At 45.5% G+C, this 19,083-nt stretch overlaps 1 protein-coding gene across 3 annotated transcripts in view; it reads right to left on the bottom strand.

Annotated features, from left to right (window-relative positions):
• The window catches only part of ZNF653 (zinc finger protein 653), a 28,877-nt gene that overhangs the window by 2,585 nt on the left and 7,209 nt on the right, over positions 1–19,083 (bottom strand). For all 3 annotated transcript variants that reach the window (XM_082255486.1, XM_082255487.1, XM_082255488.1), the window contains exons 5-8: positions 17,504–17,681; positions 13,372–13,480; positions 10,462–10,576; positions 10,280–10,379 (exon numbers count right to left, since the gene is read on the bottom strand). In XM_082255486.1, the coding sequence (XP_082111612.1) occupies positions 10,280–10,379; positions 10,462–10,576; positions 13,372–13,480; positions 17,504–17,681 (502 nt within the window). The remainder of the gene's footprint in view (positions 1–10,279; positions 10,380–10,461; positions 10,577–13,371; positions 13,481–17,503; positions 17,682–19,083) is intronic.

The raw sequence follows: 19,083 nt of genomic DNA, 5'->3' as shown, positions 1-19,083 counted from the left end.
GGGCTTTAATTACAGGATTAAGGCCCTTGGCAAAAAAAGCTTCAGAAGGTTTACTTTAACTATTAAATCTACATTTAGACAACAGAATGTTCTTTCACCGCTTCTGGATTAGGTACACCATGCACTGTTGATGACCACTGATGGTCCATGAGAATATTTTGGTGGTTCCCAGAGGTTCTGCTGCAAATCAACATTGTTGCGGATGTACTGTATACCATCCACTGTTTTCAGTGTTGTTCTCAATGCCCGGTGGCAGTCAATACTGTCAGCGTGCATTGATAACCAAATGCCTCCTCTGTAGTTCTGGCTCCTGTAAACTCAGAGGGAGAAAGCCCGGAGAGAAGTGCAGAGCGCTAGAGGTGAAGGAATTCCAATGGCATTGCTGATCACAGACTGTGGGAGGGAGCACGGAGCTCGAGGACATAGCTAGATAAGGAGGTGAGATCTGTGTAAGACAGCAGTGTAGTGCAGATGGGAAGGGCCAAAGAGCCCACAAACATCATTCAATATCCTAGACAGCTTAAAAAGTATATCTGTAATTTGCCAGTTCAGGACACAGCAACAGGTTTACTTTAATCTGCCCATTCCTGGCAATGGGAACTTATCTTTCTTTACTCCGTACAGCACTGGGAGCTGCAAGAGTTACTCAGTACTTTCACGTATGGAGTGACATGGGACTCACTCCAGTGGCTGAACGGAGCATCAGGACAACAAAGGAAAGAATATTGTATGCTGCTGGGGAGGTCTGCATTAAAGTGAATGAGCAAAGCACATATTCTCTTTAGTTCCAAAGTGATGCAGATTACTTTTTTCCTCCCTACTTTGAAATTACAAATCCTTTGTCATGTAATCATTCATATATTTCAAACCACTATTTATTTGGGATTTCAACTTCAAAATGTAACAAATGACATTTTTTTTTAAAAAAGCCGCACAGTTGTGCAGACCCGAAACTGTAGCACAGAGTTCTCAGCACTGATGAACAGGATAGCTATACGATGTTAGTCCATTCAACTCACCAGTTTCTTCTGAGAACTGAAACATGAGTTTTGGATGGATGCATCCTTTAAAAATGGTTCTGACAGACTAAATACAAAATTCAACTAGTGATTTGACCAAGAATATCAGGGCCATGCCAGCAGTTAACAGGGAGTATAGAAAAGTTCCAGCCAAAGTGATCTCTTCAGCCCTATGCATTGTGGTAACGCGTATTCCTGCAATAGGTTTTGATGTGTGGCAGTTTGTGTGCTGTGTTGCACAGCAAGTGCGCTGCAGTGCGTTGCGTTCAGAGTCCGTTCATTTTTTGGTCTGTTGCCATGTGTTGGCAGTCTATTCAAAATGAATGGTTTCCCTTACTGCAGCACAAATTACTGCGGGCACTAATGCACTGCAATGGACCAGAAACGTGTGCTAGGTATTTTACTGATCCCCCTCCAGCGCACCCACTGTTGGTATACACCCATCCACCCACAGGTCTGAAGAGCTGCAGTAATAGTGTAATAAGAAGATCCAAGAAAAAACAAATCTATACAGTAATACCCCAGCAATCTACTGACAGTATTGCCACTTCTAAGGCCTCTTGCACACTGCAGCTTAAAAAATCTCAGTACAGCTTTTTTTTTTCTGAGCTAAAATACAGCCCATTCATTGTAATGTGCCTATGCACACAGGCGCAAAAACAAGCGCCGTGCATTCTTCAGTAAGAACAAAATAAAAAAATCTGCATTTTTGGACAGTAATTTACACCCAATGCACGCAAATACGCGTGATTACTAGTGTTGAGCGAACACGGACTGTATTATTCGTGTTCGTACCGAATAATTGGATTTTTTGTACCCGAACACGGACACGGACACTTTACTGTATGTTCGGGTAAAAATCCGTGTTCGGTCGTTTTATTTCCGGGTTTTGCATGCTTTGGCGCTCTTTTCATGGCGGGCTTTCAACAGCCAATCAACAATCGTTTAACTGGTGTGCCTTAAGCCATCCCAGCCATGCCTGCAAATGTCTCAGTAGCTGTGATTGGCCGTCTGAAGCATGTGACCAAGTCTTTATAAGTTCGAGGCAGCCGCAGCGGCGTCATTATGCTGCTTAGATTCAGGGACAGAGCACACATCAACGTGCTGGCTGCTGATTAGGGAAAGATAGGCAGGAAAAAACCATTTGTGTCCGGATAGAATTGAGGGACAGGTCGGAGTGTTTAGGCAGGGCGAGTTGTAGGCATTTTAGGGATAGAGTCTGCTGAATTATAGGGTCAGTGTCTTCTACAAACTACAATCGATATTGCTGTGTGGGGGGTGGGGTGAATCTGCACTCAATCCTGATCTACGATCTCTTCTCAATCCTGTTAGGGACAGAGTCTGCTGAATTTTAGGGAAACTGTGTTCTACAAACTACAATCGATATTGCTGTGTGGTGTGGGATTGGAGATAGGCAGGTGTCAGTGATCCACATCCATTTTTCTGTGTGTGAGCTGCAGTGAACACAATCTTTTTGGGCTGCAGTGAACACAATCTTTTTGGGCTGCAGTGAACACAATCTTTTTGGGCTGCAGTGAACACAATCTTTTTGGGCTGCAGTGAACACAATCTTTTTGGGGTGCAGTGAACAAAATCTTTTTGGGGTGCAGTGAACACAATCCTTTTTGGTGTGCAGTGAACACAATCTTTGTGGGGTGCAGTGAACAAAATCCTTTGTGGGGTGCAGTGAACACAATCTTTTTGGGGTGCAGTGAACAAAATCCTTTTTGGGGTGCAGTGAACAACATCCTTTTTGGGGTGCAGTGAACACAATCTTTTTGGGGTGCAGTGAACAAAATCCTTTGTGGGGTGCAGTGAACACAATCTTTTTGGGGTGCAGTGAACACAATCTTTTTGGGGTGGAGTGAACAACATCCTTTTTGGGGTGCAGTGAACAAAATCCTTTTTGGGGTGCAGTGAACAAAATCATTTTTGGGGTGCAGTGAACACAATCTTTTTGGGGTGCAGTGAACACAATCTTTTTGGGGTGCAGTGAACACAATCTTTGTGGGGTGCAGTGAACACAATCTTTTTGGGGTGGAGTGAACAACATCCTTTTTGGGGTGCAGTGAACAACATCCTTTTTGGGGTGCAGTGAACACAATCTTTTTGGGGTGCAGTGAACTCAATCTTTGTGGGGTACAGTGAACACAATCTCATACTTCTGAAGGTTTGAGGGTGCTGCCTGTTCCATACTCCCCCTACTCCTCATCTAGCCTTTTAGGGGTACAAACAATAGTAATTGGGGCCTAGTGTGGTTGTGTACGTGTGATATACATACACTTTTTTGGGATCATATTTTCTATTCCGCTATTTAATCAAAAACCTTTGGGGATCAGTTAAATTGGGGGATAGTCTGTGTTGGTACGTGTGAGAGAGATCCACCTTTCCAAGTTGTTGGGGTTCATCTCATACTTCTGAAGGTTTGAGGGTGCTGCCTGTTCCATACTCCCCCTACTCCTAGCCTTTTAGGGGTACAAACAATAGTAATTGGGGCCTAGTGTGGTTGTGTACGTGTGATATACATACACTTTTTTGGGATCATATTTTCTATTCCGCTATTTAATCAAAAACCTTTGGGGATCAGTTAAATTGGGGGATAGTCTGTGTTGGTACGTGTGAGAGAGATCCACCTTTCCAAGTTGTTGGGGTTCATCTCATACTTCTGAAGGTTTGAGGGTGCTGCCTGTTCCATACTCCCCCTACTTCTAGCCTTTTAGGGGTACAAACAATAGTAATTGGGGCCTAGTGTGGTTGTGTACGTGTGATATACATACACTTTTTTTGGATCATATTTTCTATTCCGCTATTTAATCAAAAACCTTTGGGGATCAGTTAAATTGGGGGATAGTCTGTGTTGGTACGTGTGAGAGAGATCCACCTTTCCAAGTTGTTGGGGTTCATCTCATACTTCTGAAGGTTTGAGGGTGCTGCCTGTTCCATACTCCCCCTACTCCTAGCCTTTTAGGGGTACAAACAATAGTAATTGGGGCCTAGTGTGGTTGTGTACGTGTGATATACATACACTTTTTTGGGATCATATTTTCTATTCCGCTATTTAATCAAAAACCTTTGGGGATCAGTTAAATTGGGGGATAGTCTGTGTTGGTACGTGTGAGAGAGATCCACCTTTCCAAGTTGTTGGGGTTCATCTCATACTTCTGAAGGTTTGAGGGTGCTGCCTGTTCCATACCCCCCCTACTCCTCATCTAGCCTTTTAGGGGTACAAACAATAGTAATTGGGGCCTAGTGTGGTTGTGTACGTGTGATATACATACACTTTTTTTGGATCATATTTTCTATTCCGCTATTTAATCAAAAACCTTTGGGGATCAGTTAAATTGGGGGATAGTCTGTGTCGGTACGTGTGAGAGAGATCCACCTTTCCAAGTTGTTGGGGTTCATCTCATACTTCTGAAGGTTTGAGGGTGCTGCCTGTTCCATACTCCCCCTACTCCTCATCTAGCCTTTTAGGGGTACAAACAATAGTAATTGGGGCCTAGTGTGGTTGTGTACGTGCGAGATACATACACTTTTTTTGATCATATTTCCTATTCCGCTATTCAATAAAAACCTTTGAGGATCAATTGAATTGCGGGATAGTCTGTGTCGGTACGTGTGAGAGAGATCCACCTTTCCAAGTTGTTGGGGTTCATCTCATACTTCTGAAGGTTTGAGGGTGCTGCCTGTTCCATACTCCCCCTACTCCTCATCTAGCCTTTTAGGGGTACAAACAATAGTAATTGGGGCCTAGTGTGGTTGTGTACGTGTGATATACATACACTTTTTTTGGATCATATTTTCTATTCCGCTATTTAATCAAAAACCTTTGGGGATCAGTTAAATTGGGGGATAGTCTGTGTTGGTACGTGTGAGAGAGATCCACCTTTCCAAGTTGTTGGGGTTCATCTCATACTTCTGAAGGTTTGAGGGTGCTGCCTGTTCCATACTCCCCCTACTCCTCATCTAGCCTTTTAGGGGTACAAACAATAGTAATTGGGGCCCAGTGTGGTTGTGTACGTGTGATATACATACACTTTTTTGGGATCATATTTTCTATTCCGCTATTTAATCAAAAACCTTTGGGGATCAGTTAAATTGGGGGATAGTCTGTGTCGGTACGTGTGAGAGAGATCCACCTTTCCAAGTTGTTGGGGTTCATCTCATACTTCTGAAGGTTTGAGGGTGCTGCCTGTTCCATACCCCCCCTACTCCTCATCTAGCCTTTTAGGGGTACAAACAATAGTAATTGGGGCCTAGTGTGGTTGTGTACGTGCGAGATACATACACTTTTTTTGATCATATTTCCTATTCCGCTATTCAATAAAAACCTTTGAGGATCAATTGAATTGCGGGATAGTCTGTGTCGGTACGTGTGAGAGAGATCCACCTTTCCAAGTTGTTGGGGTTCATCTCATACTTCTGAAGGTTTGAGGGTGCTGCCTGTTCCATACTCCCCCTACTCCTCATCTAGCCTTTTAGGGGTACAAACAATAGTAATTGGGGCCCAGTGTGGTTGTGTACGTGTGATATACATACACTTTTTTTGGATCATATTTTCTATTCCGCTATTTAATTTAACTGGGCCTCCATGCGAGACCTGTGTGCCTTGTTGCGCTGTTTTGAGTACTCCACCAACATGGCCAGTGGCAATGACGCCGTTCTCAGCTTAACTATCCCACTTCTATGCCTCCTTGAAAAAACAATTCGGGCGATGATGGAAGAGGATGTGGCACAGGATGAGGAGGAGGAGGAGGATGAAGAGGTAACATTTCCAAGGCTTTCAGGGCAGTCATTCGCAAGGGGCTCCGAGGGTGGGTTCCTGCACACGCAAACGCCAGGGACGCAATTGTCCAGCAGGGGCACAGTTCTGGAGGATGAGGAGGATGAGGAGGAGGAGGAGCTGGAGGAGGAGATCGAACCATGTTCACAGCAGGGTGGCACCCAGGCCAGCTCATGGCCATCACTGGTGCGTGGCTGGGGGGATACAGAGGACACGGACGATACACCTCCCACAGAGGACAGCCTTTCGTTGCCTCTGGGCAGCCTGGCACACATGAGCGATTACATGCTGCAGTGTCTCCACAACGACCGCCGAGTTGCCCACATTCTAACTTGTGCTGATTACTGGGTGGCCACGCTGCTGGATCCCCGTTACAAGGACAACGTACCGTCCTTAATTCACTCACTGGAGCGCGATCGCAAGATGCGCGAGTACAAGCGCACGCTGGTAGACGCCATGCTGCTGGCATTCCCATCTGACAGCGGGGCCACAGTGGAAGCACAAGGCAGAGGAGGAGGAGGAGGAGGTCGCCAACGCAACCAGGGCACCGCCAGCACCTCAGAAGGCAGGGTTAGCATGGCCGAAATGTGGAAAAGCTTTGTCAGCACGTCACAACAAACAGCAGCACCAGCAGCTCAGATGGAACGTCTTAGCAGGAGGCAGCATTTTACCAACATGGTGGAGCAGTATGTGTGCACACGCCTACATGTAGTGAATGACGGGTCTGCCCCCTTCAACTTCTGGGTCTCCAAATTGGGCACATGGCTTGAGCTTGCCCTTTACGCCTTGGAGGTGCTGGCGTGCCCTGCAGCCAGTGTATTATCTGAACGGGTATTTAGCACGGCTGGGGGCGTTATAACAGACAAGCGCAGCCGCCTGTCCAGAGACAATGTGGACAAGCTCACGTTCATTAAAATGAACCAGGCATGGATCCCACGGGACTTTTCCGTACCTTATGCAGAATAGCAATGGATACCGACCTTACCCACCCATTGTTCCATTTTTGCTCTTTCTCACTCTTTTGGGGTGTACCCTCATTTAAAATTTTTGAAAAGAAGCAGTGTTGGCTACCTCGTCCTCCTCCTCAGGGCCAGATTAATGTAGGGGCTATTGGAGCTGCAGCTCCAGGCCCCTACCTTTTATATAGGCCCCGGGTTGGCCATATTCACTGTTACCGCTCTTCTGTCACTTGTAAACACAGAAGTCTGGCTTCTATGCTCGCTTCCCCAGGCAGCACCCTCAGAACCTCCCCACACAGCGTGAAGGCCGGACAAGGAGGGACAGTTGGCGATGCATGGATGTGTTTATGGGCTTCAGAGACAGCATCCCATGTTGAATTAGGCATGCATGGCTGCACCCTTCCTCCTCTGGGTGCATGGCAAGGCACGGCCCTTAAGGCCCTTCAAAATCCTCAGCACCAAGCCCATGATGCTGTTAATCCGGCCCTGGTCCTCCTCCACCGCCGCTTCCACCTACACCGCCCATAGGTGTGCGCAGCCTATTGCATTAAGGTGTGCACCCCAAAGTTGAAATACACATGCATGTGTTTGCCAGCAGGGAGAGTAATGTATCGGGGCGATGTACCTGTAGGCAAGGAGAAATAGAGCAGAGCAGGTCCCAGGGAGATCTTTCCCATCTCCTCACTGGCAATGCTATGTGCCCTAGGTGATTAGGGTGTGCCCAGGCACACCCAGCACACCCTGTGCGCACGCCTATGTCACCGCCACATCCACCACCACCTCAACCTCCCTCCTACTCCATATGGGCCTCGTCCTTCAGAGATGAAGAAGAACATTGTTTTATTTTTCTGTTTTTTTTTTGTTGTTTTAAGTTATTTCCCTATCCACATTTGTTTGCAGAGCACTTGCCATGCTCTTAATTACGTTTTGCTGCCATTTGCAGCACTCTAGCCCTTTCCTTTGGTGTTTTAGAGCCATTTTAGTGCCTTAAAGTTCGGGTCCCCATTGACTTCAATGGGGTTCGGTGTCCGGGAAAAGTTCGGTAAAAGTCCGGGACACGGACCCGGACTTTTTTTTAAAGTTCGGCCGAACCCGTCGAACACGGACATCTAGGTGTTCGCTCAACCCTAGTGATTACCAGAACGCGAGAATACATTTGCGTGAAAAGACGCTAATTTGCACGAACACATATGCGCAAAAATGCACACGAATGCACGAAAATGCGCGCATTTCAATAAGATAAATATGCCTGAAATTTACAGCTGAAAAAGGAGATGCTCAAACAGGAGTATTGTGTGTAAGAGGCCTAAAGCAGCATTAAACCCAAAAGCAAAACATTATATTGCAGCTTACCAATTCCTTGAAGTGATGGCTGCATTTGTTTTCTTTTTTAGGCTTGCTTTCTTCCATTTTTTTATCTAGTGATCCAGCCAGCAAGTCTGTTTTTCAAAAGCTCAAGTACTCCAGCAGAATGTATCCATTTACACGGATGAGACAAACCACTTAACACTGGCTAAAATCATCAGCTTTTATTTATTCATGTAAAAACTTTTATCCTAAAATGGAAAAAACTATTTGCTGTAACTGATTATAAAGAATGACGTGGAGTTTGGCTTCAATTAATTAGTGTATTTAAATATGCTAATACATTTAACACTGAGTTCTTCACTGAGCTGTGATTTACTAATACAGTGGTGTGTTACTGGCCAGATCACCAGGTGAAAACAGAGGGAAAAAAGCCAATGAAAATAAAATGAATGCAGCCACCACCATCACAGCCATGATTGGTAAGCTGCAATAACACATTTTTGGTTTTGGGTTTGATACCGCTTTAATTTAACCACCTTAGCCCCGGAAGATTTTGCTGCTCAATGACCAGGCCACTTTTTTCAACTTGGCACTGTGTGACTTTAACTGACAATTGCGTGGTCATGCGACGCTGTACCCAAACAAAATTTACGTCTTTTTTTTTCCCCACAAACAGAGCTTTCTTTTGGTGGTATTTTATCACCTCTGCGCTTTTTATTTTTCGCGATATTAATAAAAAAAAAAAGAAAAAAAAAGTGAAAATTTTGCAAAAAATTGACATTTTCTACTTTGACTGTTAAAAAAATATCCAATATATTCGAATTTTGTCATATATTCAGGCCAAAATGTATTAAGCTACATGTCTTTGACAAAAAAAATTCTCAATGAGCGTATTTTTATCCACTTTAAGATCGGAAGATTTTACCCCCTTCCTGACCAGGCCATATTTTGCGATTCGGCACTGCGTTACTTTAACGGACAATTGCGCAGTCGTGCAACGCTGTACCTAAACGAAATTTATGTCATTTTTTTCCCCACAAATAGAGCTTTCTTTTGGGGGTATTTGATCATCTGTGCGATTTTTAATTTTTGCGCTATAAACAAAAAAATTGCGACAATTTTGAAAACAAAAATTGAAAAATCAAAATATTTTAACATTTTAGGCTAATTTGTTTTCTGCTACATATTTTTGGTAAAAAAAAAAAAAAAAATCACAATAAGCAAATTTTGATTGGTTTGCGCAAAAGTTATTGTGTTTACTAACCACGGGAAAGATTTATGTCATTTTTATTTTTTTTCTACTAGTAATGGCGGCGATCTGCGATTTGTTGCGGGACTGCGACGGACAGATCGGACTCCTGACATTTTTGACACTTTTGGGGGTACCAGTGACATTACTACAGTAATCAGTGCTATAAATATGCACTGTTACTGTAATAATGACACTGGCAGGGAAGGGGTTAACACTGTTTGTGATCAAGGGGTTAAATGTGTGCCTCATGCTTACTGATGTGTGTGGGGGGAGGGGGTTCTGTGACACAGACAGAGATCGCAGGTTCAGCTATGCTGAATCCTGTGATCTCCTCCTGTCTGTCACAGAGAAGATCCGCCTGCTTTGTTTAAATAAGCAGGCGGGTCTTCTCACTGTTTCCACGACGATTGGGGGAGGGAGGGGGCAATCGCTGCCTCTCTTCCCCCGGCCCGACTCCCGCTGTGTCTAAACACAGCGAGAGCACGCCGCCGGAATCACATGAACTCCAGCCACGTAAGTCTACGTCACTGGACCCAGGGGAGCCGCCATGCCGCAGTAGGATTACTGTGAGCGGTCGGCAAGTCGGCAAGTGGTTAAAAAAAACCTGCACAAATACCATGTGACATAAAATATTGCAATGATACACCATCAGCTATGCTGAATCCTGTGATCTCTTCCTGTCTGTCACAGAGAAGAAGTGGTGGTTAAAATGTATATCTTTACTAAGTGCCAGGAGCATAGCTATCACTATACTTATGGTGCTCTGACACTAGAATAGCTGTACTCCCAGGGGTCAGTGAAACCGTTAGTTTTAAGTAAGTGACAATTCCACAAGCTGGCATGCACCTTGTTGGACTTAACCCAGAGTAATCCAGCACAGAAAACTGCTGAATTCCTGGAGTTCATTAACATCACTTCCATGTGCATGCAGATGCCTCTAGCACTGACAATCACTTACTGTAGAGGGGTCTCCCCTGTGTGGGTCCTTCTGTGCACCTCCAGGTGACTTTTCCTTTTGAAGGATTTGCCACATGTCTCACAAATGAACTCACGGATCCCTAATAACAGACAGGCAGATGTTACACATACACAGTGCAGAGCGTTCCCAGCCATCCTTACATAGATCACATTGGTGTATACCTGTGTGTATGATCATATGGCGCCGCAGGTGGTTGGACAAGTAGAATTTCTTTCCGCAGCCAGCCTCCGGGCACACCTTGGTCCTGCCTTTCCTGTGCACCAAATTTATGTGATTCTGTAAGGTGAATTATAGATTAGTATTAGAAATGAACATAAATACAAAGGATACAAAGCCAAGTGTTCCAAGAGACTGATACAAATTCATACATTTTTTTGTAAAAACTTCCTGCAATCTAAAGGGTCATACACATGGGCCAAATATTGGGCAGCATCAGCCAGTTCAATAGAAACTGGCCAACATTCGGCCCATGTGTACGGCAGCTGGTCTGACAGAGACCAAATGAACGTCCAGCTTCTGTCAAATAAGCTTGAGTGAAAAAGGTCTACCGATCGGTGTGTTCTGGCGGGGGGGGGCAGTCACCCTGTCAGAACACAATAGCTCAGCGGGGGAAATAGCTGTACTAACATCAGTTAGTACATGATCCACTTCCAAGCTCTTCAGTCTTTTTTCGTTCAGCCCACTGGGTTGAACAAAAAACAAACTGATAGCGTGTACCAGGCTTAAGGGATAAGTTCACCTTTGGTAACATGTTACACCCATATTCAGCGTGTAACATGTTACAAACTAACCAGCCACTGTTTCCCCCCATCTGACAGCTAGCGGGCCACATCACTCATTCACAGTGACCTGTGTATGGAAAAAACGACAAGGTCCAGCTTGTAGTTTCCAATGAACTACCATGGTACTGTGGAGCACCATGGTAGTTTATAATCTCTTCCTGTCATATTGTATCTGCTTGCCCTTATGGGATGTACAGGCACACAGATACACTGGCAGATCTTCTGGAGACCTGCATGGCACCAGCAATCTGCTGATCGTGGGTGAAATGCTTTACAGGCTCCAAAATACATTTTAAAAAAATTGCACTTTTTTACCTGCATAAAAAAAATGTGCATTTATTGTTTTTTTCTAAAAAGTAAACTTAATACTTTAAGGCTGCGTTCACACTACAGAGTTTAGAGAACCTGCAGAAAACCCTGTAACACATATGCACAATTTTGTGTGTTGCTGTGCTACATGCATAGGCACCCTATTAATTTCAATTGGCTGCAAACATACACAACAAGTGTGACAAATTAACTCTTGCCTCTTTTTGAGCTTCGCCTGTTTTTATGGGTTTGATGCACTTTTTTTGCATGAAAAACATGTGTATGGAATTTCAAAGAAGCATTGGCATTTACAAGCGTATGGCTGCGTACAGCCAGTTATTTGTATGGCAGACTGTACACGGCCCCTGCGGCCTTCCCAGGTGCAGGAAAATGCCTTGAATTTTATGCTGGGCATATTCCATCCTCAAGGGAATGATATTTGCGCTTAAGACAGAAAAATACTAAGACAATATAAAATATAGGTACACAAGGCTGCTAGCTCAATAGGAAGATCACAGTCCATATAAAGTAGTAGATATATATTAGGAGCTGCGCCAGACATATATTAAACAATCTATCACAGTAATACAGTCCATGAACAATCTAATGGAGTAGAACTGCAGGTAGAAAGAAAGGACCCGATCCAATCAGCCAATCACCAGTGAATAGTGAGAGAGATGAGTTACACCCTGTGCTGACACCCCTAGCCTCTTACCGGAACTTTTGACCCTCCTGTCACAGAGTGGTCAAACAGGCATAAGAGCAAACAGCGCTCGGCGTAAATGATGGTTCCTAGTCACATTCCTCACATTCCTTAGCAGGGAGAGAGAACTTCACAATTCCCAGATGTACAATGCCTTCACAGGACCCCACAGAAGGAATGTGAGGAATGTGACTAGGAACCATCATTTACGCTGAGCGCTGTTTGCTCTTATGCCTGTTTGACCACTCTGTGACAGGAGGGTCAAAAGTTCCGGTAAGAGGCTACGGGTGTCAGCACAGGGTGTAACTCATCTCTCTCACTATTCACTGGTGATTGGCTGATTGGATCGGGTCCTTTCTTTCTACCTGCAGTTCTACTCCATTAGATTGTTCATGGACTGCATTACTGTGATAGATTGTTTAATATATGTCTGGCGCAGCTCCTAATATACATATTCCATCCTCTCACCGTACGTGTTCATGAGGTTTTAGGTGCAATTACTGCAAACAAGCCATTTCTGTAGTGGTAAATGAGACTCCTGCACCTGCTAACCGGTAATTGGGCCTACTCTTCTTGAGCTAACCGCTTCAGCTGTCTAAGGCTTAAAAAGTAGAGATCTTGACATCATCCGCCCACTTCTCCATCTCAGCCAATCAGAAGAAGCCTTATATTCAGTCTTAAAAAAAACACTAGGCTTCCTGTAAATGGCTGAGAAGCAACTCAGCTTGATTTTATTTTGTTCTACTGACTCTACACCAGGAATAATTGAAGATTTCAACCACTTAATGTTTTTACAGACCGCCGGCAGCGTATACACCCTGGTACATGCTATAATGAGTGGACATGGTTGGTCCGTCTGCTGATTGTCACTGCCTTGGAGGCGACCATCTTGTTGGTTACAAACGGTAAACTAAAATTGTCCACTCATTATATCGTGTACCGGAGTGTAAAGGCTGCCGGTGTTGTGTGAAAACACCAAGTGGCCGAAATCTCCAATTATTCCTGGTGTAGAATCACTAGAACGCACACGGTCGGAGTAGAGTCACTGGAAGTGACATGGTTAAAGTTCTCGGAAAGTTGAAGTTTTCGACAGAACACCGGCAGCTGATAGGAAGTCCCCATACCACTGCCGAAACACAGAAGTGCATACAGCATGAAGCTGAACAACGTCGGCAGTGAGATCAGAAAGACCATACAAAGCGGGGGGGGGGGGGGGAAGAGTAGCGTACAAACATAGGTAAGAGGAAAGGGGTATAGGCAGCATACTATAGTCATACCTGAAAGCTGGCAAGAGCCGTGTAGACCTGGGCACAGCCCTCATAGGGACAATGGAACATCTCTAACACGCCATCACCATCTGTAGCCCGGGAGCGTCGATTCTTCTTCCTGATACAAACAGGAGGAAAAGCGCACACTGCAAGTTTTGGGTATATGTGAGTTGTAAAGGAAGTGCTTGTTGAAACATTACAGCTTCAATTTCAGGTTTTGGAATTCCTGCTTCCCTCTACATGCTGTGGCTTCTCCCACTGGCTCCTCCTATATCGCCACAAGACATGCAAGCAAATGAAGGAACCACAGTGTGTGGCAGGGAACAGGTAATAAAAACCCACCCAAATACTTGCAGCAGCCAGGGAGCAGCAACTGGGTGCCTCTGTGACCAATCAGCAAATACCAGCGCTGTCATGTGGCAGGAAAGGATACAAATCCACAGAATCCTTACATAGTTACATACAGTAGTTAATCATGTTGAATAAAAAAGACACAAGTCCACCTAGTTCAACCAACAGAAAAAAAAAAAAAAACTAATAGAAAACCTTCTTATACAGTAAAATAGAGTACACAGTAAAGCATGCTCTAATTTGCTAATCTCTCATAGCTGAGCTCCTCCATGCTTCTTATTTTGCTGCCCATCTCTGCACCGTTTTGATATCCCTTTTGTGAACTGGTGCCCAAAACTGAACTGCATATTCCAGATGAGGTCTTACTAATGATTTGTACAGGGGCAAAATTAAAATCCTGTTCACTCTCTACAGCTATACACCTAAATAATCACCGGTGCTATGGTGAACCATTGATAGGTAGCACCAGCAAAGCCTCAAAAAATACAAAATGTTACCAGAACACCATTTAGATGCAACATGGAGCATTTATTAATCACCAACTAAAGTGTAAGGTATGATGTTTCGGGCCCCCACGTGTCACTTTTGCTGATGAAGGGGTCCTCAGCAGGCCAGAAACATTGCACTTTAGTTGAGGTCTAATAAATGCCAAATTGTGTATCTGAATGGTGTGCTGGTGACTAGAGAGGAGCCAATCACAAGCAGCTAAGGCATTCTGCGCCCCGCAGGTGCATATACACTAGGGATAGACCGATATGGTTTTTTCAGGGCCGATACCGATATTTTGGTCACAACGTATCGGCCGATATTTTGGACATTTATAGTTTTGAAAAATAAAGACAATTTTTGACACAAATCTGGTACTGAACATGTTAATTTTTGTTAAATGCTTAATGGCTGGCACCCTGTGGTGGCTGGCACAAGGGCCTGTGGGTGGCTGGCTGGTACAGGGCCTGTGGGTGGCTGGCTGCCTGGCACCCTGTCTGTGGGTGGCTGGCTGCCTTGCACCCTGTAGTGGGTGGCTGGCTGCCTGGCACAGGGCCTGTAGTGGGTGGCTGGCTGGTACAGGGCCTGTGGGTGGCTGGCTGGTACAGGGCCTGTGGGTGGCTGGCTTGCTAGTACAGTGCCTGTGGAAGGCTGGCTGGTACAGGGCCTGAGGATGTGGGTGGCTGGCTGGCACCGGGCTGCTGTGGGTGGGTGTATGGCTGTGATACACTCCTGCGAGACTAGTCTTGACTCTAGACGAGGCTGTCCAAGGCGAGGAAGGCGGCCTAAGAAGGCAGAATGACGTCACTAAAATATCGGCAATATCGGCCAGTTCCGGGGCCAATACCAATATATCGGGAAAGTGCATATCGACCCTCAATATATCAGCCTTGCCGATAATCGGTCTATCCCTAATATACACCCCATTGTATACATGCTGGCAGGGAATGCCTTGGCCTCTAGCTTTGTGCAGTGACAGCTCAGACTAGGATCTAAACAGGCCTGAGCTCATCTCTACTGGTGACAAAGTGGGGTAACTCATATACCCAGTGCAGTGACTGGCCTCAGGTGTTACACAGAGATGAAACAGCTCCTCCTACATAAGTTTTACTTATCTGCAGCCCTTTCTTCTGTATACCCCTTCATAAGTGTGCAATTGTGATAAAAATCCTTCTGCATCTGAGAGGAGCAGAAAGGAGTGGGTGAAGAGCCGCAGTTACAGTGTGTTAGAGCTGATTGGAGGAAAAGGACACACCCCCTCCACGAACAGCACAGAGGAACAAAGGAATATGCAGAGCTGTGTTCTGAATAGACAGGCTGTGTGCTGAGCTCTCTTCCTCCATTACAAATGTATCTCATGTGTTGGGAAAACTTCTCAGAAGAGATTGAGTGAGAATGCTGATAACAGAGGAAGGAAGCACCAGAGAGACACAACACTTAGGGCTCTTTCACAAGGGCGATCAGATCCGCCTGTCAGTTTTTTAGGGGGATCTGATCGGATCCTCCATGCAGCTCTATGGGGCAGCGGATGTCAGCTGAGACACCTCCGCTGACACCCGCTGCCATCCGTATCCGATCCTGTCCGTGAAATCAGGACGGATGGAAACCCTATTTTTCCATCCGTTCAGTAATCGGATCGGATCTGATGAGAGCGGACAGGCGGTCCGCTCTCATCCAATCCCCCATAGAGGGCAGCGGGGGCTGAGACACCTCCCTCTCCGCTCTGCAAGCGGAGACGGAGCTGTCATCCGCCGGCTCAGCGGGGATCGGCGGATCGATCCCCGCTGAGCAACACGGATCCGCCTACGGAGGCGGACCGTGTGAAAGAGCCCTTAGAGCTTTGGAGAGAGACAGGTAAACACTATAGATATGCGTTTTGTTTAGATTTCATGACTGAGGTTTACCACCACTTTAAAGCAGAAGTTTACCCAGAACAGCTCGTTCTTTAGCAAGGAACATACAGTCACCGGCCACTTTTTTTAGGTACACCTGTTCAATTGCTTGGTAACACAATGTACATTCCACATTAATAATTATACTACCAAAGTTAGTGTGCACTGTAAATTGCCACCAACTTTGCTCCTGTTTCTTCTTGCTGGAGGCTGCCATTTTGTTGAAGCCCAGATCCCCTGAACAGCAGTAATTCAAAGTGGAATTAAACCCATTAATAGAACGGTTCAAAAAGCGGTAACATTCCTGGAATGTTGGGATTGCTAACTGTTACATTTGCCTGTGCTCTCGGCCAAACTGTCAAACCATCAAATGGCTGGAGTTTTAACTGATCACAAGTGCAGCACAATGGGAGCTGCAGATCAACCAGAAGCAGCTTCTTGGCTGTAAAGGATGGGAGGGTTTAATTCTGCTTTAAAGCAGAGTTTCGCCCCCCTTAAAATTAAAAGTCAGCAGCTACAAATACTGTAGCTGCTGACTTTTAAATAGTAGAACTTACCTGTCCAGGGTGCCCGCGATGTCGGCACCCAAAGCCAATTTACGTATTAGCTCTCGGGTGCCGCCGCCATCCAGAGTAAGGGAACCCGGCAGTGAATCCCTTTGGCTTCACGGCTGGTTCCCTACTGCACATGCGCAAAGCACACTGCGCTTTGTAATTGGCCCAGCAGTGGAGGAATAAGGAGGGGGCCGAACTTCCGAGGGACAGCGGCGCGGCACTGTCTTCCAGGAAGTGGGGAAGGGTACCTGTCAAAAACAGGTACCCCCCCCCCCCTCCCCCCTGAAATGTGGCACCGGAGGGGGGGGGGGAAGCCGATCAGCGGAGTTCCACTTTTGAGTGGAACTCCGCTTTAAGGCTGTCAGCAAATGGGCCTCTTAAGATTCAGTAGTGCTTACTGCTTAAAAATAGAGAGCAACTGAGCATGTGCAGAGCAGGGTGAGACAGCGTATTACTGGATTATAAACAGTATAGCCACTTATTTTTAATGTTTTACATCGCTATACCTGTAAAATGGGGCAGCCTGAAGTGATCTAGCAGGACTTCATTTTCTGACTAAAATTCCGCTTTAAGCACTTTAGTAAAAGGGAGTGAGTCGCATGCTCCCCCCGCCTGGAGCCAATACCTATTCCTCTTTTCTCCAGCAGCTGAAGGTAAATTCATTAGCAGTTTATGATTTTAGCAAATAATAAAAAACATATAAAACAATTTTGTTCTTGTAATTCTGTTAGGAAACATAAGGTTGTTTGAAAAACACAAAAAATTAGGGAATACCAGCAATAAGTATATCTATGCCTAGTGGTGCTAGATAGAAGGTGACCCACATACTAGGATAGAGAGGCGAGAGCTGGTACTCACTTCTCAGGCTCTTTTGGAACCGGCACTGTGTTCTCTGCCTGATAGTCCACACTAACCATAGGTCCTGGTCCAGATGGTTCCTCCACGGAGTCCACATCCGGTAACTGAGAACTGAGCACCAGTCTGGGAACTTCGCATTCCTCCGATTCCTCTTGCAGGGTGTACAGTGTGTCCTCATCTAGGATAAAGTACAGGAGGTCAATCTGTCCATCTTGTATGTACAATATCACTGATACCATGTGGTAAGAGAACACGCTACACCACATATCTGACTTCTATTGGTTGTAAAGGAAAAGTCTCCAGCTACCAACTATATTGCTAATGCCAATCTGGGCAGCAAGTGCCTTAAAGCGGAGTTCCACCCGAAATTTATACTTACCTCCATCTTCTCGCTCCCGGTCACCTGAAAAACAAATGGATAATCGCAATTTTTTTTTTTTTTTCACTTACCTTTTAGAGAAAATATACTCACCTTACTTCCTTCTTCCTCCCCTCGGCGGCCACGGCGATTCGTCACTTCCTGGCTTTTGCAATGATTCCTGGGAGCTGAACGTCATCGCTCCCAGGAATCATTGCGCCTGCACCGGCCCCGACGTCAGTTCCGGGGCGCGCGCGTCATTCCCTTCTAAACAGCTTCTGGGCATGCCCAGAAGCTGTGGAGGGATGACGCGCGCGACCCGGAAGTGACGTCGGGGCCGGTGCAGTGCATCGTGGGACCGAAGAAGGAGGAAGAGGACCGAAGAGGACGCGGAAGAGGATCGTGCTGGCTTCAAGCTGCCCACACCTGAGATGGCAGCGCTGGAGAAGACAATTTCAAGGTAAGTATTTCTCCTGAAAGGTAAGTGCAACCCGGGACAGATCAGAGGCTAGCCATTGTGGAATGTGCTAGCCCTGACTGTCCCGGGGGTATTTTTGTAAAAAAATGTATAACCAGGGTGGAACTCCGCTTTAAGGATAAGTCCACCTTAACACTAAAATCTCTACATCTACAGACATCCACAATCTAAGATCAACTTATCTAACCCTGTAAAGAAGAAATCGCTATACATACCTTTTTTGAAGTCGCTCCGGTCTGGTTCCACGCTGAGCTGTCAGCGGCGGCTTCTCCGTGGAGGCGGGTGCAGAGGACACAGCCGACAACAGAGGCCCCATAGTAAGTCTATGGGTGACGTCACTTTCCTTTCATTTCACAGCCATTGTCAGCCGTGTCTTCTGCAAAGCTTCAGCCGCTGAAGACGGACCAGATCAGCTTCAAAAAAGGTATGTATAGGGATTTCTTCTTTACAGGATTAGATAGGTTAGTGTTAGATTGTGGATGCCTGTAGACGTAGCAATTTTAATGTTAGGGTGGACTTCCCCTTTAAAGTGGACCTAGTAGCACATATATTTTTTTCACACATACACCTAATTCATAAAAAAACACTTTTGGGAATTACCTCTCACAGATCCAGTTATCTAAATTTCTCACCAGAAAGATGGAGCCATCTTTGTTCAGGCATCATCCAGGTTCAGCATCTATTTCCTGGACTGAGATACTGGTTTAGAGATGACACAATCATGTAAACCCTGGTGCTTCTGCG

This window comes from Pelophylax lessonae (assembly GCF_965119305.1).
Source record: "Pelophylax lessonae genome assembly, chromosome: 4".
Classification (NCBI taxonomy): domain Eukaryota; kingdom Metazoa; phylum Chordata; class Amphibia; order Anura; family Ranidae; genus Pelophylax; species Pelophylax lessonae.
This window is presented reverse-complemented; position numbering and strand designations above follow the sequence as displayed.